Here is an 18,011-nt window from a genome sequence, read left to right on the forward strand (position 1 = left end):
CACCGCGCAAGCGTACTGAGAACTTCTTGTCTGTGTCCACGTGTGAACTGTCTGGGCAGCTTTTTCGAGAAAAATGCCCAAATTCAAGGCGGTCCGCGGGGTGGGGGTTCAGGAAAAACACGCGCCTCTTGCCGAGCAGATTCTGGCTGGGGACGCGGTGCGGCTAGGGGCTCGGGAGAAGCGGCGGGGTCGCGGAACCGAAGAAGAGGAAGAGTATGTAGGGCCCCGGTTGACCCGACGGATTTTGCAGCAAGCGCGGCAGCAGCAGGAGGAGCTCGAGGCCGAGCATGGGACTGGGGGCAAGCCCGCGGCGCCCCGGGAGCGCATCACGCGGCTGGGTGAGTGGCGGGGATGGGTCCGAGGAAAAAGGAGGTTAGATGAGGATGGAATGGTGTCGGACAGGGGAATAGCTTGGAATAAAAAAGAGTGGGTGATAGTACTTTCTTACGAAGGTAATGGAATGGGAGACCCAGCCCTGGAGCCGATTTGGGATAGTCAGCGCCCTCCACTCCCACTGCTAGGTTTAGGCCTTGTCTTCGAAGTACCGCTGAAGTTAGTCCAACCAGAAGAGATTGCCCACGCCACTCAGTTCTCCTAGTATTTATGCATTTGTTTTATGAATACTTACGGATGTCTGCTAGTACTTGGTACTGTGCTAGGGAGCTTAGAAGGTTTGGATAAGTAGACAAGGTAGATATGTGGCTGACATCAGGATTTTACAGTCTAGCCCAGGAGAAAGTAGACAATAGACAATGAGAATAATACATCCCACGGTAAAGTATAGTTTCTTCTGATAACAATAGCATTGATCTTGGGGGTCAGGCTCCCCAGATAGCATATCCTTTGTGCTGAGACCTGAAAAACGAGTGGGGAGTGCTCTGAGCAGAAATATTGTTTAGGGGCCAAAGAGGGAGAAAAAGTAAGTAAAAGATCATCAACATTTTCTTATTAGGGTGGGAGTGTCGACCTCCCTATTTCGTATCTCAGATATTTTGCTCAGAGTGGAATATTGGCTTCCTGGCTAAGTATCTTTACTCGGCTTCTTCTGAGAAGTAGTATCACGTTCCTGTGTTACTACTTTCTCACCTCTCAGTATCCTTTGCTGGATCCCCTTTGATCCCCAGCCTCTTAGTGAAGAGCCAGAGGGTTCAGTTTTTGGACCTCTTCACTCACTACTCTGGTGATGTCATCAGTTCTATGGTTCAAATACCACCTATTTGGTGACTGCTCACACCTTTATATTCTGGCCTGGATTTCTTTCATGAAACCTAGATTCTTCTGTTGCCAATTTGGCATCTCCAGCTTGAAGTCTAATAGACATTTCAAACATAACATGTCCAAAATAGACCTCACCAAATCTGCCCCTCCATCTTCCTCATCTCAGTTAATAGCATGGTATCTTTCCATTTGCTTAAGACTAAAGCCTTGGACTTCTCTCTCTAATTCCACATCTGATCTGTTGGGAAACCCTGTTGACTCTCCCTTCAAAATGTATCCAGAATCAGACTTTTCACTACCTTGGAACACCATCCTCTTGAAGCTACCATGATTTCTCTCTCTCTCTCACCTGGATTATTGCAGTAGCCTCCTCATTAATGTCCCATAATCCCTACAGCCCGCTCTCAACTCAACAGCTAGAGGAGTACAATGGTTTGCAAAGCTCTATGTGATCAATTTCCATTGCCGGTGCCACTTCTGCGTCCCCCTTTTCACTCCCCACTTATAAGCTTAAACAGGGCAAGTTAGGGCCTTGGCCCTGATTTCTCCTTCTGTCCTTGTGCACCTGTAGGCATGCTCCCTCATTTCTTCACCTCAGAGAGGCTTCCCTGACCGCTTCATTAAAAATTGCAACACCCCCACTGCTGTCTCCACAGTCCTGGCTTCTCTACTCTGCCCTCTTGCTTTTGTCATAGTGCTTGTCTTTGAACCTTTTACGTGTTATATCGTCTGTCTTCTCCTGCTAGAATATAAGCTCTACAGGGCAAAAGGTTTTGTTTCTCTGGTTCATTTAAATATTTCTAGCACCCAGAACAGTGTCTCATATATAGTAGGCACTTAATGTTTGCCGAATGGATTGTGTGATGAATGGATTAATGAATGATGGTGAGGTGTGTAGAAGCCAAATCTGCAAAAGCCTTGGAGGCTGTTCCCAGGATTTAAAGCTATCATTAAGACAATGGAAAACTATTGGAGAATAGGGAGACCAGTTAGGGGATTACTGAATTAATCCAGGCAAGAGAAGATGCTGACCTAGGGTTGGACAGAACTGGGAAGGATTTGAAAGATATTCTATGAGGTAGAATTGAATAGGACTTGGTAATTAATTGGATGTTGGGGTGAGGGCAGGAGATGACACAGGCCTGCCTTCCTGGTTCTGGCATGTCATTGAGTTGGTGGCTGTGCCAGGTCTTTAGATGTAGAACATAGTGAGTACAGTGAGTAATATAGACCTGGGAGAAAAAGAGTGAATTCGGTTGATGATAGGTGAAGTTTAAAGTGCCCATGGGTCCTGCAAGGGTGGCTGTACAGGTGACAGCTGGAGACAGTCTGGAGTGAAGGGACATCTACCTACAAGTATAGATTTGGAGACAAAACATCTGCATCGTGTGCGTCCCCATCCCCCTCATTTAGCTTTCCTCACACGCTCCCTCTGTTAATGACCTGTTCAAATGCAGCATTTTATCTCCCTGATTGGAGTACTGCGTCCCATACCAGATGCCCAGCCAGCTGGATCCTTCTAGTAATCAGTTATTCAGCTATTCAGTTGGCCCACTGAAATCTGACCTGTACTGACTAACCTCAAGGCCTTCCACAGTTTGGCTTTTTACTCATCCAGCCTTATTTCTCGCTGCAGCCTGTCTGTAACCAAGCCCATTTGCCAGTGTTGTAACCCAGGTTTGGAACATGTTCCACCTGCTCCCATGCTCCCCACTGGGAGCCTCACCAGCCTCTGCACTTCTAAGTGCCTATGGTATACACTATCTCTACCATTCATTCGGCATATAATCAAGCCCTACCGTGTGTGTAGAATGCAGATGAAGAATGCACAGTCTAGATCCAGACTACCTGTCATAGGTAAATTACCTAACTATCTGTGTTTTAGTGTTTTCCATCTGAAACTGGGCATAATAATAGGACATACTTCTTGGGGTAGTAAGGGTTATATACAGTGCTTAGAACAGTTCGTGCGACATCACTGACTATAGTGTGTTAACTACGATGTATTGGCACCGCTGTCTCATTTTTTCATATATGTACATTTTCTTAAGCAGGCTTGTAAGCCCCTGGTGCAGGAAGGTAGCGTGTGCACCACTGCTTCACTGCATACACCTGTGTCTGTTACAAGCACATGTGAGGCTTATACTCTCCATGTAGATGGTTACATTGACCTCTAAATCCCTCACTCACCACCTGCCTCGCTCATCCAGTTTATCTCCCCTCCTCTAGGTCCAGGAGTGCCACAAGATGGATCAGATGATGAGGATGAAGAGTGGCCCACCCTGGAGAAGGCTGCCACAATGACAGGGGTGGGCCACCATGCAGAGGTGGTCGTGGACCCCGAGGATGAGCGTGCCATTGAGATGTTCATGAATAAAAACCCTCCTGCCAGGTAGTGTTGGCATGGCCTGGAATTTGGGGTATGGGTCCTGATAGCAACTTGCCACAGGGAAGCATATGCCCCAGCAGAGTTTTGATTTCCTCCCTTCGGGAACGGCCTGATCATGGCTGGTTGTGGGGAACCACCTCGGTAACATTGAGCCATCCTCAAAGGGCCATTCTGAGTGAGAATGACTCGGACTCAGAACATCTGCATCCACTCTGCCCACCGTTCTGGAGCTGCTCGGATTACCTAGGGAAACAGCTGCCCGACCTTTTTATGTTTCTGGGGAGACGTGTCCCATCCCATTTGCTCTTGGCATGCTCAGTTTTCCTACTCGTGACCTCAGTTTCCTTAGCTAAACGTCTTTCATACCCTAAGCTTCATTTTATTCAGGATTTTTCAGCCTTAGCACTGTTGGCATTTTGGACTAGATACGTCTTTTTTGTGGAGACTGTCCTATGTGATGTAGGATATTTGGCAACATCCCTGACCTCTACCCACTGGGCACCAGTAGTGACCTTCCCCCCATTTGTGATAACCAAACATGTCTCAGGAATTGGTAGATGTCTCCTAGGGGGCAAATTCACCCCCAGGTAGAACCACTAATTCATTCCCATCCATAATAAATGCCAGCTCTAACACATGCAAGCATTTAAGCTCCTGTGGTCAAACTCCTAAGCATGTGGATTTTAGTCCAGGTGAGGGGAGTCTGGGATAAAGGCCCCCAACCATTTCATTCTGACCCTGTGATATTAGCATGACATCGGTCTTGCTTCTCTATGCTGTTTTGGGTTAATGCATCTCTCGTTGCTATTAAGACAGTGAAAAGAAGGGGAGGCTGAATGATACGGTCTGTGGTAGTTTATTTGAAAGCACAGAATGAAGAAATGAGTTCCTTTCCCAAACTGACGCCCAGCAACTGAAGAGACGTCACACAGTGTGTGCTGGGGCTTGTGTGCTTGTCCCACCAGAGAGCCTCTCACTGCCTTATAACTCCATGTTAACAGCTCCTCTGACAAGCTTGGCAGAATGGTTTTCCAGCTTGCAGTGAACAGAAGAGTAAAGCTACAGAAACCGGAACTCCTGGCAGTCCTGAGAAATGCCACTGGCATCTTTAGAAAGCAGGCCTAGACCCATGTGAACAGAGGCCAGAGGCCATCGGGTTTGGCAGCACGAGGCAGTGTGCTCTGAAGAACCTGAACAGCCAGGGTTTGACTCCCCCGAGCAGAGCTCGCTGAGACTTTGGGGGAGTTACTCACCTGACTGCCTGTTCCCATGTCGAATAAGGGAACGCCACCTCACCCAAGTGTTGCACAGACTGTATAAGATAACATCTGGGAAGTCCTGTACTCAGTGTCTGGCCTTGAGACAACCCTCAGAAAACAGGAGCTGTTTAAAGTATACTTTAGCAGCTTCTGAAGAAGCCATTCTTATACCAAAGCTAGTGTAATGAGAATTCTGAATCATCACAATAAAAATTATGTTTGATATACTTTTCAAGGAGGCTAAGAAAAATAATATTAATCTTGGAACTACTTGCATAGATTTTAGTAAAATGGTGGGAAGTTTGTGCTCTGGTCTTTTTCTAAATGAACCTAGCTACTTGGAATCTTAGTGTATAACTAAGATGAGTGGCACTCGGAGATGAGAGGACAGACCAGGGTTCTGTGGTGGGAGAGACCTCAGCATGTTGCCAACCTATGAGGAGTGTGTCTGAAACAGGCAACACTCATTACACATTTATGTACAAGCAATAATTCATTGACTTCTAATGTTGACTTTATGAGCTAGGTACAGTTATTATTACTCTGACAGATGAGGAAACTGAAGCATAGAGAGGCAAAATAGCATGCCCCAGGTCATACATAGTCTGGGTCATACAGCAGTGGAAAGGCCAGGATTTAAGCCCAGGCAGACTGGCTCCAGAGCCCAGGTTCTTAATCTCCACACAACTGTCCACTTTGTCCTAGGCTGAATGACTTTCAGGTCATTTGTGCTCTGCAGCGATCCTGTGGTGGGTGGACAGGCCCAGAGGGGAACTAAGGTCAATCCTAGTAAGATGACAGGTTCGTTGGAGCTCATAAGGGACTGTGCGTGGTGTCTAGAGCTTCCCGGACTGTGACTGCAGCACTCCCACCCACTTCCCTCCCTTTCCCTCTACACCCCCTTACCCTTAGGCGCACCCTGGCTGACATCATCATGGAGAAGCTGACTGAGAAGCAGACGGAAGTTGAGACAGTCATGTCCGAGGCAACGGGCTTCCCTGTGCCCCAGCTGGATCCCCGGGTCCTGGAGGTCTACAGAGGAGTCCGGGAGGTGAGAGCTGGAATACCCTCACAGGGGCTGTGGGTTCCCTCCTAAGATTTTGGATGCTCACACGTCATACACAGAAGGCCTGGCAGCCGAGAACAGTCTTAAGTTGTATGGCTTCAGAGTCCTGCTGTTCCACTCAGTGACTTGGGGGCTATGGGCAAGTTTCTTAACTCTCTGGTTTCTGTTTCTCTGTCTGGAGAGTGAGGATGGTAATAGCATCTCTTATATGGTGGCTGTGAGGATTGAGTGAATGAATATGTGACAAGCACCTGGCAAGCAGTACACAAGTATATGTTAACAGCAATGATGGTTTTACTCGCTCACCCCCAGGTGTTATCTAAGTACCGCAGTGGGAAGCTGCCCAAGGCATTTAAGATCATCCCTGCGCTCTCCAACTGGGAGCAGATCCTCTACGTCACAGAGCCCGAGGCGTGGACTGCTGCTGCCATGTACCAAGCCACAAGGTAGAGTAGATGGGGGTTAGAATGGCCTTATGTCTCTAGGTAAGGGCTGGGGCGTGGAAAGTACAGGCTTTCCTTCCCTTTGTCATTACATTTTAACTTTGCCTCAGAGCTCTCTGTTGTGCTTATTTATATCACCATTTTTCAGCTTTTCTTGTTTCATGTTTTGGGGCCAAGACCCTATTGAGACTCTCCTGTGATGAGTTTCTAGGGAAGAGGTTTGTAACTACAGGGCTACAACCCTGGATGTCAGGCTGACCTCAGAAGCCTGTGGCTCCCCAGGTGTGCTCAGGTCCCTTGAAGGGTAGAGAAGAGCCACAATGGGGAGAGGAAGGTGCATAGATGAATAATCATCGGTTTGGGGGTGTTTCAGCTCTCAGTGTTCCCCTGTTTGGATACCTCTTGTAGCCTCTCCTGTTCTCTCCGATCTGAAGTGAGTGTGGCATGCACACAGCTCACACACTTGCACAGACCCCTCAAATATCTTGCATACACCATTTACAGTGAGAGTTAAAGGGCCAGCTCCAGACCATCAAGTGACCTGGGATCTCCCTACTGCTCCCCCCTCTTCCCCCCAAAAACTAGGATTTTCGCCTCTAACCTGAAGGAACGCATGGCCCAGCGCTTCTTCAACCTTGTCCTGCTCCCCCGGGTACGGGATGACATTGCTGAGTACAAACGACTGAATTTCCACCTCTACATGGCACTCAAGAAGGCCCTGTTCAAACCTGGAGCCTGGTTTAAAGGTGAGAACCCAGGAAGCAGTTAGGAAAGGGAGGGGCTGGAGTTCCTGCAGGTGAGAGCACTGAGGTCGACTTGGAAGGACGGCTGTCTCTGTGGTAGGCAGGGGTGCTTCCTGCTGTACCTCCCTTTTCTCACCTTGGGCTCCAAGTGACTGCCCCTCTGACCTTCCCCAGGGATCCTGATCCCACTGTGTGAGTCGGGCACCTGTACCCTCCGGGAAGCCATCATCGTGGGTAGCATCATCACCAAATGCTCCATCCCCGTGCTGCATTCCAGGTAGTGTTGGTGGGGAACAGAGTGGAGAAGGAGCTAATGATAGCCCTGCATTTGTGGCTTATTGAAGCCAGTAAGTGTGCCATTACCCCACTAGATTGTAAATCCCACAAGAATAGGGCCCCGTGCCTGGCACATGGTAGGTGCTCAGTAAACAGTTGAATTAATGAATAGAGAATATGGGAAGACAATAGGCCAGGGGTGGAAATGTTGAGATATTTGGGCATACTGTAGTAGAATACTGACAAGCAGTCTGAGCCAGAGGTGTGAGGATTTGTGACGCATCAGCATAGAGATAACTGGAGTGCAGGGAGGATGATCAAGACTGCATAGCTGAGAGGAAGGCCTGAGCTGGTGTTCTTAGGAGTTTTAAGGGCCAGCAGAGGAGAAGAGGGAAAAAGCACAGAGAGGGAGAAGGAGAGCCTCTTTCCCAACATTTCCCCATCACTAACCTGACCGCACCTTTCTGCCAGCGCGGCCATGCTGAAAATTGCCGAGATGGAATACAGCGGTGCCAACAGCATCTTCTTGCGACTGCTGCTGGATAAGAAGTACGCACTGCCCTACCGGGTGCTGGACGCCCTGGTCTTCCACTTCTTGCGATTCCGGACAGAGAAGCGCGAACTGCCAGTGCTCTGGCACCAGTGCCTCCTGACTTTGGCCCAGCGCTATAAGGCAGACCTGGCCACAGAGCAGAAGGAGGCCCTCCTGGAGCTGCTCCGGCTGCAGCCCCACCCACAGCTGTCCCCTGAGATCAGGCGTGAGCTTCAGAGTGCGGTACCTCGAGATGTGGAAGATGTTCCCATCACCATGGACTGAGGAAACAGTCACTCATCCTGGTCTGAGGGGCGTGGGAGGACACCAGGATCCCTGTTTGGTGACTAACAGAGACACTGAGCCTTTACAGCTGAAGGCTCAGTTTTGGGCAGTGACGGCTCATGGGCATCTGTGACTCCCAGTACCTGACAGGGAGGACAGCTTCTAGCTGGCTCCTTTTTCCATTCTAGGCCATCGTTCCTGCTCAGTTCTGGAACCTCTTTGAGATTCCACATACTGCCCTGCTGGGGCTTGGAGTAAGTACTTTTCTCTCTCAGGCTGTTGTGTCACATCACTGGGATGTGGATAAAAAGGCGGTATTTATTGAGCTTCTGTGTTTTAATGTGATTAGCAGAGATCTTTCTGCTTTCCCTCTTTATCTGGAGGAAGGAATTACTCTTCGGGTTCCTGTCTAGGAGTGCCTTCTCACCCAGTTTATGCATGAATCCCTTCCCATCCCTACTCTGCAGTCTTGCTGCTCCAGGCTGTACCCAGCAAGAGCTCCCGGGGGGCACAGTGTCTGCCTCTCCCCAGTGCAGGCTGCTTTGGGAGAATGCCAGCAACCAGGAGGTGGTTCAAAAGATGGTGTCTCAGCTGTGGATGAAAGAGCTAGAGGAGAGTGGAAATACAAGGGCCAGACAGATCAGAGAATACTGGTTGTGCCCAGGTTTGGGCCACCACCAGACAAGTTCACTTCCTAACTTTTCTTGACGGCTAGGAACGTTAGACCAGAGATTGGCAAACTTAGGTCTTATGGCTTATGAACTAAGACTGGTTTTCATATTTTTTAGTGGGTGGAAATTTTTTTAAACTATTTTGTGACAGGTGAGAATCACATGAAATTCAAATTTCACTGCCCGTAGTTTTACTGGAACACAGCCACTGCCATCTGTTTACATGTCTTCTATGGCTGTTCTCATGCCACAGTAGCAGATGCAATCCTGGAACCTTGGCCTTTGAAAAATGAATTTTTCCCAGCTGAATTCATGTATTTGGGGACAATATGATCTCATAAGGCAGATAATCTCATTTATTTATTTGCAGTTTTGTCCTTGAGAAACACGTGAAATCAGAAAACCACACCCAGCTGAACCAAACCAGATACATAAAGTACATGCATCTCCAAGGCGTGGGTTGGGAGTCACACCCACATCTGGTGTTAAAACCCACCTTCCACATCCTTCCGATCTCTTTCCATGAGCTTTCTTCAGGTCTTTTTGAAGACACAGGCCTGTTTATTGTATTGGGTTGGCCAAAAAGTCCGTTTAGTTTTCTCCGGAAAATAAAAGACACATTTTTCATTTTCACCAATAACTTTGATTTGGCTATTTTGAGTATGTAAGCTATCTCTCATGTGGTATAATGTTGATTGTCATCGTTTAATGCCTCAATTTGATCACTATCAACTTTAACTGGTGTACCTGACCATGGAGCATCATCCAGTGAGAAATCTCCAGCACCAAACTTCACAGACTATTTTTGACATGTTTGATCAGTCACAGCACCTTCCCCATACACTGCTCAAATCTTCTTTTGCCTTCCAGTTGCATTTTTACCTTTCTTGAAATGATAAAGCATATGCTGAAAATGTTGCTAATTTTCTTCCACCCCAAAATTTACCAATTTGATGTTTTTAAGTGCACACTGATACAACAGCTGTCACAATACAGTAACAAAAGTTTCAAATGAAGTGGAAGATGACTAAGCACTACTAGCCATCTTACCAAAAAAAAAAAAAAAAACTTTTTGGCCAACCCAGTGTTTCTTCAGTGTATAAAAGCTGTTTTAAAAAAACTTCCTTCAGTGTTTTACCTTAAGCCCATACATCAAGTCCTGTGGGTTTTATTAGTTTTGCATAGTGCATTGATTTAGGAATGTACATGTTCCATTATAAAGCAAAGTTGACTATATGCGGGGCAAACAATATGGCTCACAAACCTAAAATATTTATTCTCTGGCCCCTTACAGAACAGCCTCAACCCTGTTTGAGGCCACTGATTGCTGCTCACTATATCTGATGCAGTTTACAAATGGACCTTTACCCACACCACCATCCAATCCAAGAAGCCAAGGCCAATGTTATACCACAATCTTTATTAAAGACCTGTGTCAACAGGGCTTGCCTCTCCTCAGACAGGGCGCTCGGTCACCTCCGGGTCATCCCTGCTTCCTCCCCTGCTGAAGGATGGGGCAGAGGGCCAAAAGGAGAGGGCCTGATGCCTCCCCAGGCTGTAGCAGCTCCTCGGTTGCAAAGATCCTTTAGTAGAGGGGAAGGATGCAGCAACCACCAGGATTGGATTACCACCTCTTGTGGGGAAAATGGGCCCCACCACACTCTTAACAGCTGTATTCAATGCAATAAATTAAAACAACCTCTTCCTTCAGCACTGACACCCCTCCCCCATCACATAGGAGAAGCTGAGCAGAAAGCAAAGCAAGGAGGAATTGGTTGATTCTTGAACCTCTGGCAGAGGCCTGCACCCCTCCCTCTAGGAGCAGCTGTTAGCTTGGATGCAGGGATCTCCAAAGTGTGTTGAGAAGAGCTGTCCAGACTGTGTCTCTCAGAATATTGGAAATTTCTTCAGAAAGACCCCAATCCAAATGTAATTCTAGAAGGTGCAGCACCTTTATAAGGCACCAGGGTATTTTGGAGAACATGAGAACCCCTAAGATAAGGGGCCTCAAAAAGGAATGCTGATACATATATTTCACGTACTTCAATTTTGCCTGACCAGCCTGACCCACCCGCAGCCAGGGAAGGAGCTGAGCTGGTCAGAGGCAGGAGAGAGGGGCCTGACTGGCCATCCAGATGTGGCTGGCCGGGGCCCCTTAGTGCACACTGCAGGAATAGGTAGGACCTGCCCCTCTATTTAGCAAAAGGAAAACAGGAAGGAGCCCCCCCAGGCTTCAGTCGTCCATTCTTGGCAGGCAGGGAGGGGGGGGGTGGCCATGTCCCCTCCTCTGCTGTCAGTGGCCACTAGAGGGGGCCTCTCCAGGGCTACAGATGGATGGCTGTGACTTCTGTGGGAGTGCTGGTCTGGCTGGGCCCCTGGCTGCCAGAGCCCCTGGGGGCTTTGGGTGCTGGGCTGGGGGAGGTCTGGGCGGCTTCCCTGAGGCTCTCCCTGAGTGCAGCTTCAATCTGCTCCTGACAGGCCCGAAGGCAGTCCTGGGAACAAAGGGGAACTGTGAGAAGGGACTGCTGGGTGAAAGGGAGGAAGGTCCCCTTGGAGCTAAAGGTCCACTTCCCTCCCCACCATAGCATATGGCAGCAAGTGCTGCGGACGGACACCTCCCAATGCACTGGGAGGTCTGGGGAGTTAGGCCACAGCCCAGCCCCAGGAATCAGCCTTCAATTCTCAGAAACTGGCAAGAGGATGTGGCAAGCGAGTGTGAGAGCAGCCCTGCATCTGACACCAAACCCCCACCCCCACTCCTGCACACCATTCGGCAGGAATGGTGCCCGCCCTTCAGCTGGCCCAAGACTACTTGCTGTCCACACCAAGGCAGGAGATAAAGGCCAAAGAAGCCCCAAGGGCAGGCCACGTGAAACCAGGAATGTGGATCAGGTTGAAATGGATGCCTCCCTCTGCTGGAGGCTCAGGGAATAGCGATGCTTTGTGAAGTTAGGCTGCCTCCCAGCTGCCCAGCACTTACCACTTCAGTGCCTGTGATCCCTGCCAGCAGCTCCGTGAGCTCATCTCCGGATATGGAGCAGGCACCCAGGCCTTGCACTGCAGCCCCAATGCTGCCTGTGGCGATCATGGATGGTGGGTACATGGCAAAGGTGTAATCTTGGAAAGAAGGAGAGGGAACTGTGAGACAAGAACATCAAGACTAACAGCCAGCATAAATAGAGCAGGGGGCATTATGGAAAATGCCTGCAGTGAGGAGCGTAAGACTCCCAGGGGCCAGGAAGAAAGGTGGGAAAGGTCCTCTCCTAGCGTGTCAGGGTGAACAGCAGACTGTACAGGTCAAGTCTGGGGTAGTCCTTAAGTGATACTGGCCAGGAACCAGAGAGTGAATGAGTCCCTGGCGTGGGAACAAAGCTAGGGTCAAGGGACCTGAGTTCTCTCCAGCCCTCAGAGTCCCTACTTACATATGTGCTTGGGTCTCTAAGATCCCATACAGCTCTGATAGTGTCCTACTTTTCTGTATTGAAATGGGGGTTCAGAGGGGATATAATTTTCACAAATTCTGAAAGGCACGTAAACCAGAATCTCCTAGTTATCTCTGACCCTTCAGTCTTGATTTTCCTGATTTGGCAAAAATGTACCTAGAGATATTACCTGTGGCACAGAGGGCCAAAAAGGTCTGAGCATGCTTTTTGACCAAGGCCTGTCGATCACTGGGCAGAGAGAGCCGGTGCAGAATCAGGGCCAGGAAATCATGGGCAATCACGGCAGCCAGGTCCCACTTGAGCTTCCCCAGGACCAGCACCTCCCAGTCCTGAAGGTTGGAGAAGAAGGTGGGGTCAGTGGCTTAAGATGGGAAGGTGGTAAAGCAGAAGGAAGCCCATCAAACTTGAAGGTCAAGACCCCTGTTCTGCTTCTGGGTTTAGAGGCTGGCCCTGTGCATTGGGGGAGTCCAGGGCAGAGAAAAGCTGGGACTTTGCTTTAAGCATCTATTCGTCAGTTACTGGCATGTAGGTGCCAGACTACATGCTGTATGTGAATTTTTAATCCTATCTGGTTCTTTTGGGGGCCAATACAGGCCTTCTCCTGACTTCATCCAGGGCTCTGGGCACTTCTCCAAGCCAGGACTGAAAGAGAAGACTGCAGCAACAAATATACCAACATCTCCGTGAACTTGACACTCCAAGGATTTATAAAAGGGAAAATCACCACTAGCCTCTCCCCCAGCTCTGCATCCCAGTCAAGTCTACACCTCCTGAAGAAACTGGAGTGAGCATGAGCCACTGAACCAGCCCTGAGGTTCCTCAAAGGGGAGGTTGCCCAACCCAGCCCACATCCCCTTGGTGGGACATGAGGGTTGGGTCCTGAGATACAGCACCCCACTCCACCCCCTTTAGCTGGCACCATAGTGCCTAGTGCCATTTGAGTCTCAGATGTGGAGGCCAAGTGAAACAAGATGGACCTGGATGATCCCTGAGACCAAACCCTATCTCCACCTGCCCAAGCATGCACACCCCTGCTGGGTTCCAGGGGGAGTCTTAGAGCCCCACCCCAATCCACACGTCTGGGGTTCTCAGCTGTGGCCCCATTTTTGAGTTGCATACATGGAGATTTCTTCATTGTTTTATCTCAGGAAGGAACTCATGGGCTTGACCCCTTGCTAACGCAGAAATGGCAACCCCACCCAACCTCTCCCAGGCCCCGCCTCAGTGTCATCCTCCCAAATCAGCCCTAAGCCTCTCACAGGGCCCCACAGAAAAGAGCCTGGCCTGGAGCCAAAATAAGTTGAGCAGAAAAGCTAGCATTCTACTCCTGTTGCTTTTCTCAGGGGCTGAACTCCTAACCCAGAAGTGAACAGAAAGGTTACTGCCTGGAAGGCAACTTGGAGTGGGATTCGCCCTGCATGGAGGCATGGGGTCCTATGTGAAGGAAGGTAGCCACCCTACCCTGTATCCAGGCAACCTCTGAGAATCTCAGCCCTAGTTTGGCAGACCCTAGGAGGGATTCGTTACTGTGGCTGGCAGCTTCCTGAAGCCTTTAAGGCCACCTGGGCTAGCCAGGAGACCCAGATTCTTCCCCACCCTTCCTGCTGAGCAGGACCCTTCCCTCCTTCTCTAGGCCTCATCCCTCCCTGCCTCACAAGGATTTGGACGAAGTTCTCTGAGGTCCCTTTCGATTGTGACCTTCTAGGAAGCCATCTGCACGCACCGCCCCCAGCTCAGGCAGAGGGAGTGGGGGAAAGAAAACTTTTTGTTGTTCTGAAAAACTTCCCTCACACAAAGGCACACATACCATCCAATCTTTTCACAAAAAATGAAGTCCCCTTGTACCTTCCAGCCCAAAGCCCTCTGAAAACATCTTGCTTGCTGGCCCTGGAAACCATCTCCACCTTCAGACTTGCCAGAACTACCAGATTCATCACAAAGAGCTGTAGGGCCTCCCAGATTCCCAACTCTGGCCTCCTACTCCCATCTCTGAGAGCTACTTGGCAGGAAGAGGAATCCTGTTCCTGGACAAGCAGCAGTCGGGGGCCCCAGTACCCTGGCTTCCCGGCCAGCCAATCACAGCAGCCTGCATGCTGCCCTCCTCTCCGGGAGATGGGGCCCAGAGACTCCTCTCAGGGTCAGAAGACTTGCCAGTGCAGAGCAAGGTTGAGGAAGGTGCCCACTCACCCACCCTCTCCCACAGGCCCCTCAGGAGGTGATCTGCACATCCTAAATAACCTCTTCCAGATCCAAGCTGCTCCCCCACCTCCTCTCCAGGCTTTGGGAAAAGAGAACCGGTGACTTTCCTGCCCTACCTCGGAAGAACCCACCCCAAGTTCCCAGCAAGAGGCCCAGGGAGCCACTTCCCAAACCACAGGAGTGACAGCAGCTCCCCACAGGGTTATGAAAGACCTTGGTCGGAGTGGGCGGGCCAGGGGAGGGGGCATCATTATCACATCGGAAGCAGCTGCAGCTCAGCTCCCTGTCTGTCCCTCAGCTCTGGCCTTTGGCTAAGGAAAAGGGAGAGAGGATTCCACCAGGCCTGAAGCAGCTGCTGAAGTTCCTCAGAATGAGGATTAGGAAGGCACAGTCTCTTCTGGGATATAAGAGGAAGGAAATAAGGTGGGATGAATGGAACTCCTTGGCCCTTCCTCAGAGCAATTGGGGCTGGGCTTTAATCTGCTCTGGGAGGCTTTTCAATCACAAAGTCCACACTGGAATAAAGACTCACCCAAAGCAGTCCCCCTCCCCCACATGAAAGCACATTCCACTCACCCACTCCAGTGGGGGTGTGCAGGCATGTCCTGCTGCTGCCAATAAATAACTCATGATGGTTGTGTAAACCCAGAGGCAAAGTATTAGTGAGTGTAGACATGCAGTTTGACTTGTTGCTATCTGGGGGAAAGACCAAGGAGTGGCACCCCCTGGAGGTCAGGAGAAGGGGAGTTAGTTCCTGCTGGCAGCTTAAGCCTGGGCTAGGGTGGAGACAACTCCACCCTCACACCACACCATCCCATCTTTTGTCCAAATATATAGTCTCTTTGGTCCTGAGCCCTCAGGCAGAAAGCCTGAGGTCTTAGCTTTCCTTTTCCTCAGTAGGTAAGGAGCTGTATGTGTTGGGGGTGGGGGAGTTATGCACGCACCCGCATCTGGCGGGGAGAGACAGCGTGGTCGGTGTAGATGCACAATTTTTCGATGGTCAGTGGAGTAGTCTCACGCAACTTGGAGGCCAGCAGCATGCAGACTGCCCCCAGGAGCTGCAACTGCGCCTTGGGGGTGGGGACACAGGACAGGTAGCGATCCAGGTAGTTCATGGCCAGCGGGAAGACTTCCTCCTCACAGCGCTGCTCCTCACATACCTGGGGGGTGGGGGGGAGGACACACAGTCACTTCTGGGCAGGGGCTTGGGAAGCACAGCAACACTAAAGGTGAAAGGAGGGTCGCTGAAGGGAAGTAGGGCGGGAAGGGGGGAAATAGGAAGGGGGGGAATGTGCTTACAATGACAAGGACTAAGACGGAGGATGCGCTTTCCCCAAGGTGACGCCCCCCCCCCACTTCCTCAGTGTTGCTTCCTTCCCTCCTCCACGGGGTGGGGGTGGGGGGTAAGCCAGAGGCTGCCTTACTTAAGGACTCAAAACTGAGACTCCCCTCCCCCATGGTGATGTTCAAGAGTCACCCACGGTAGCCAAGGAGCTGAGACCTTACCCCCATTACCATCACCCACGCACAGACCCAAAAGGAAGGGTGGAGACTCCTGCCGCTGCCTCCCGCACTTTTCATTTCCCTGACCGCCGGAACAGCGCGCGCGCCACCCCCACCGCCTATCCCCGCCAGAACCCCGCGACAGACACAAGAACCAGCTCCGGGCGGGGGTGGGGGCGGCGGAGCCCAGGGTTTTCCAGGCGCACTCTCCTAAGAAGACGGGGCGGGAAAGGGAGGGAGGAGACGCCAGAGAAGCCGGAGGGAATAAGGTGGACCCTGTCCCGCTTTTCTGGCCGGAAGAAAGGATTAGTTAGGGTGCCAAACCACTGGCAGTCAAAGTTGGGGTTGGGGAAGGAAAAGAAAAAGGGACAGAGGCGGCTGGCTAGGGTGCCGAGTGGAAGAAAGGTCAGGCCCAGGGGTTTGGGCAACTGAAGCATCTCGCTGATTGTTGTTGAGACCAGGATGTCCCAAAAGGGCGGCCCTGGGATGTCCGGAGCCGAGGACGCAGGGCCGGCGGGGGAGGGGAGACAAGTCCAGGCTGTACCTCCAGCATCCAGTACGCCAGCATCTTCCGCATGTGAGGCTTGATCTCCCTCTGCACGCACTGGAAGTAAGAGGCGCCGGGCACGTAGCGCTCCTCCAGACGGAGCAAGCTCTGCAGGACACGCTGGTCCCCCAACAGCCGCGGGTCCGGCCCGGCCCGGGGCGCATGCCGGGTGCCCTCACAGCACAGCAGCTCCATACTTCGACAGCGCACGGGAAGGACCTAAGTGTGGGCTCGCGAGCCAGAACGCAGGCGGCGGGCCGGGAAGCGCGGGGTGCGGGCTTGCTGCTCGTGCTGGCACTGCGCGGTGGAACCCCGGCCCGCCTGCGCCAGCGCGCGCCGCTTCCCTGACAGGCGCCCGGCCCCTCGCGACGATGTAGCAACGGTGGAATGCTCTAACGTCACACGTTCCAAGGGGCGGAACCGCTGCGCTCCAGACGGAAAGGGCTGGCGGGCGCCCCACCCCCTCTACCCCAGCGGCCGCATTGGTCGCCAGAGCGCGGGCCTGCCGGCTTCCGGTTGCCCTGCGCCCTTCAGACCACCCGGCGGAGAGAGCTTTCTTGGAAGTAGACCTCTTCCCCACCAATGAGCCCTCTCATCTTGCTTCTCTGATATTAGTGGCCCAGGAAAAAACTTTTCTCCAAAGGTTATTCATTCATTGGTGAAACACTGCTTCACCCTCTGCTTGCTCTAGGGAATATAAAAACTAATAAAATAACTAGTTCTGTTCTAAGCACTTACTGTGCAATAACTTATTAAATCCACAAAAACTCAATGACTTAGGCATTACACTTATTTTGCAGATAAGGAAACTGAAGCATACTAACAATCACTAGTCTGCGGCAGAAGTAGGACTGGGAAGCCGGAGGTCTGGCTCCAGAATCTGCTCTCTACCATTAGAACCCCATTGCTACTGCACCGGTGCCGTGATTCCAAAGGCCGCACCATCTGCACGGCCTCGGAGCTGTTTAGAAATGCAGACTCATAGGCCTCTGCCTGACCTGCGGGATCAAAATCTGCATTTCAACAAGACCCCCGCTGATTCCTGTGCACATTCAAGTGTGAGAAGGCCTGGTCGGATTCAGCACATTACAGGAATACAACAGGACGGAAAGGCCATGGTTTCAAGGCCTCACCTTGTCATTAAGTCTGCTGAGTGTCCTTGGACAAGCCCTGAAAGTTGGCCTTAGCTTCTGTTTGAGGAAAACGTGGGCGGAGAAACTAGATCCTCTCTGAAGGAGTTTCTTCCTCAGACTCTATAAAATCTACCAACTGCCATTTCTTCTACCTCCCAAACTTTGGATTACTTTGTAGTTTCCCCCAAGCTGGATTCCACATGACCGAGGCAGACCACAGGCCTCCATAATGCTCCCAGTGGGAGGTGGCCTTGGGGAATTCCTGCCTTTCCAGAGGTCCTCCTAAGGGAAAGGACACTAAGGA

At 51.0% G+C, this 18,011-nt stretch overlaps 2 protein-coding genes across 4 annotated transcripts in view; one reads left to right on the forward strand and one right to left on the reverse strand.

Annotated features, from left to right (window-relative positions):
* Positions 1–8: 8 nt before the first annotated feature.
* On the forward strand, positions 9–9,241 carry BYSL (bystin like). The gene is made up of 7 exons (XM_028510537.2): positions 9–338; positions 3,448–3,610; positions 5,779–5,917; positions 6,245–6,378; positions 6,961–7,121; positions 7,293–7,395; positions 7,866–9,241. Exons 1-7 carry the CDS (start codon positions 74–76, stop codon positions 8,209–8,211), a joined length of 1,311 nt encoding a protein of 436 aa, XP_028366338.1. The 5' UTR covers positions 9–73; the 3' UTR covers positions 8,212–9,241.
* Positions 9,242–9,846: 605 nt separating this feature from the next.
* The window catches only part of CCND3 (cyclin D3), a 91,199-nt gene continuing 83,034 nt past the window's right edge, over positions 9,847–18,011 (reverse strand). The window contains exons 1-5 of one of the 3 annotated variants that reach the window (XM_028508935.2): positions 16,572–16,947; positions 15,469–15,684; positions 12,495–12,654; positions 11,863–11,999; positions 9,847–11,374 (exon numbers count right to left, since the gene is read on the reverse strand). In XM_028508935.2, the coding sequence (XP_028364736.1) occupies positions 11,207–11,374; positions 11,863–11,999; positions 12,495–12,654; positions 15,469–15,684; positions 16,572–16,769 (879 nt within the window). In that variant the 5' untranslated portion in view covers positions 16,770–16,947 and the 3' untranslated portion in view covers positions 9,847–11,206. Of the gene's footprint in view, positions 11,375–11,862; positions 12,000–12,494; positions 12,655–15,468; positions 15,685–16,571; positions 16,948–18,011 lie in introns of those variants that run through there. The other 2 variants (XM_028508938.2, XM_036025050.1) reach the window with 2 other exon arrangements.

Source organism: Phyllostomus discolor, chromosome 4 (genome assembly GCF_004126475.2).
Source record: "Phyllostomus discolor isolate MPI-MPIP mPhyDis1 chromosome 4, mPhyDis1.pri.v3, whole genome shotgun sequence".
Classification (NCBI taxonomy): domain Eukaryota; kingdom Metazoa; phylum Chordata; class Mammalia; order Chiroptera; family Phyllostomidae; genus Phyllostomus; species Phyllostomus discolor.

Bases quoted from the DNA above. Each gene is read 5' to 3' on its own strand.
- BYSL (XM_028510537.2), top strand. From the start codon at position 74: ATGCCCAAATTCAAGGCGGTCCGCGGGGTGGGGGTTCAGGAAAAACAC. The intron at 3,611-5,778 runs GTAGTGTTGGCA...CCTTACCCTTAG, and splicing joins AATAAAAACCCTCCTGCCAG to GCGCACCCTGGCTGACATCA. The intron at 7,396-7,865 runs GTAGTGTTGGTG...CCTTTCTGCCAG, and splicing joins ATCCCCGTGCTGCATTCCAG to CGCGGCCATGCTGAAAATTG.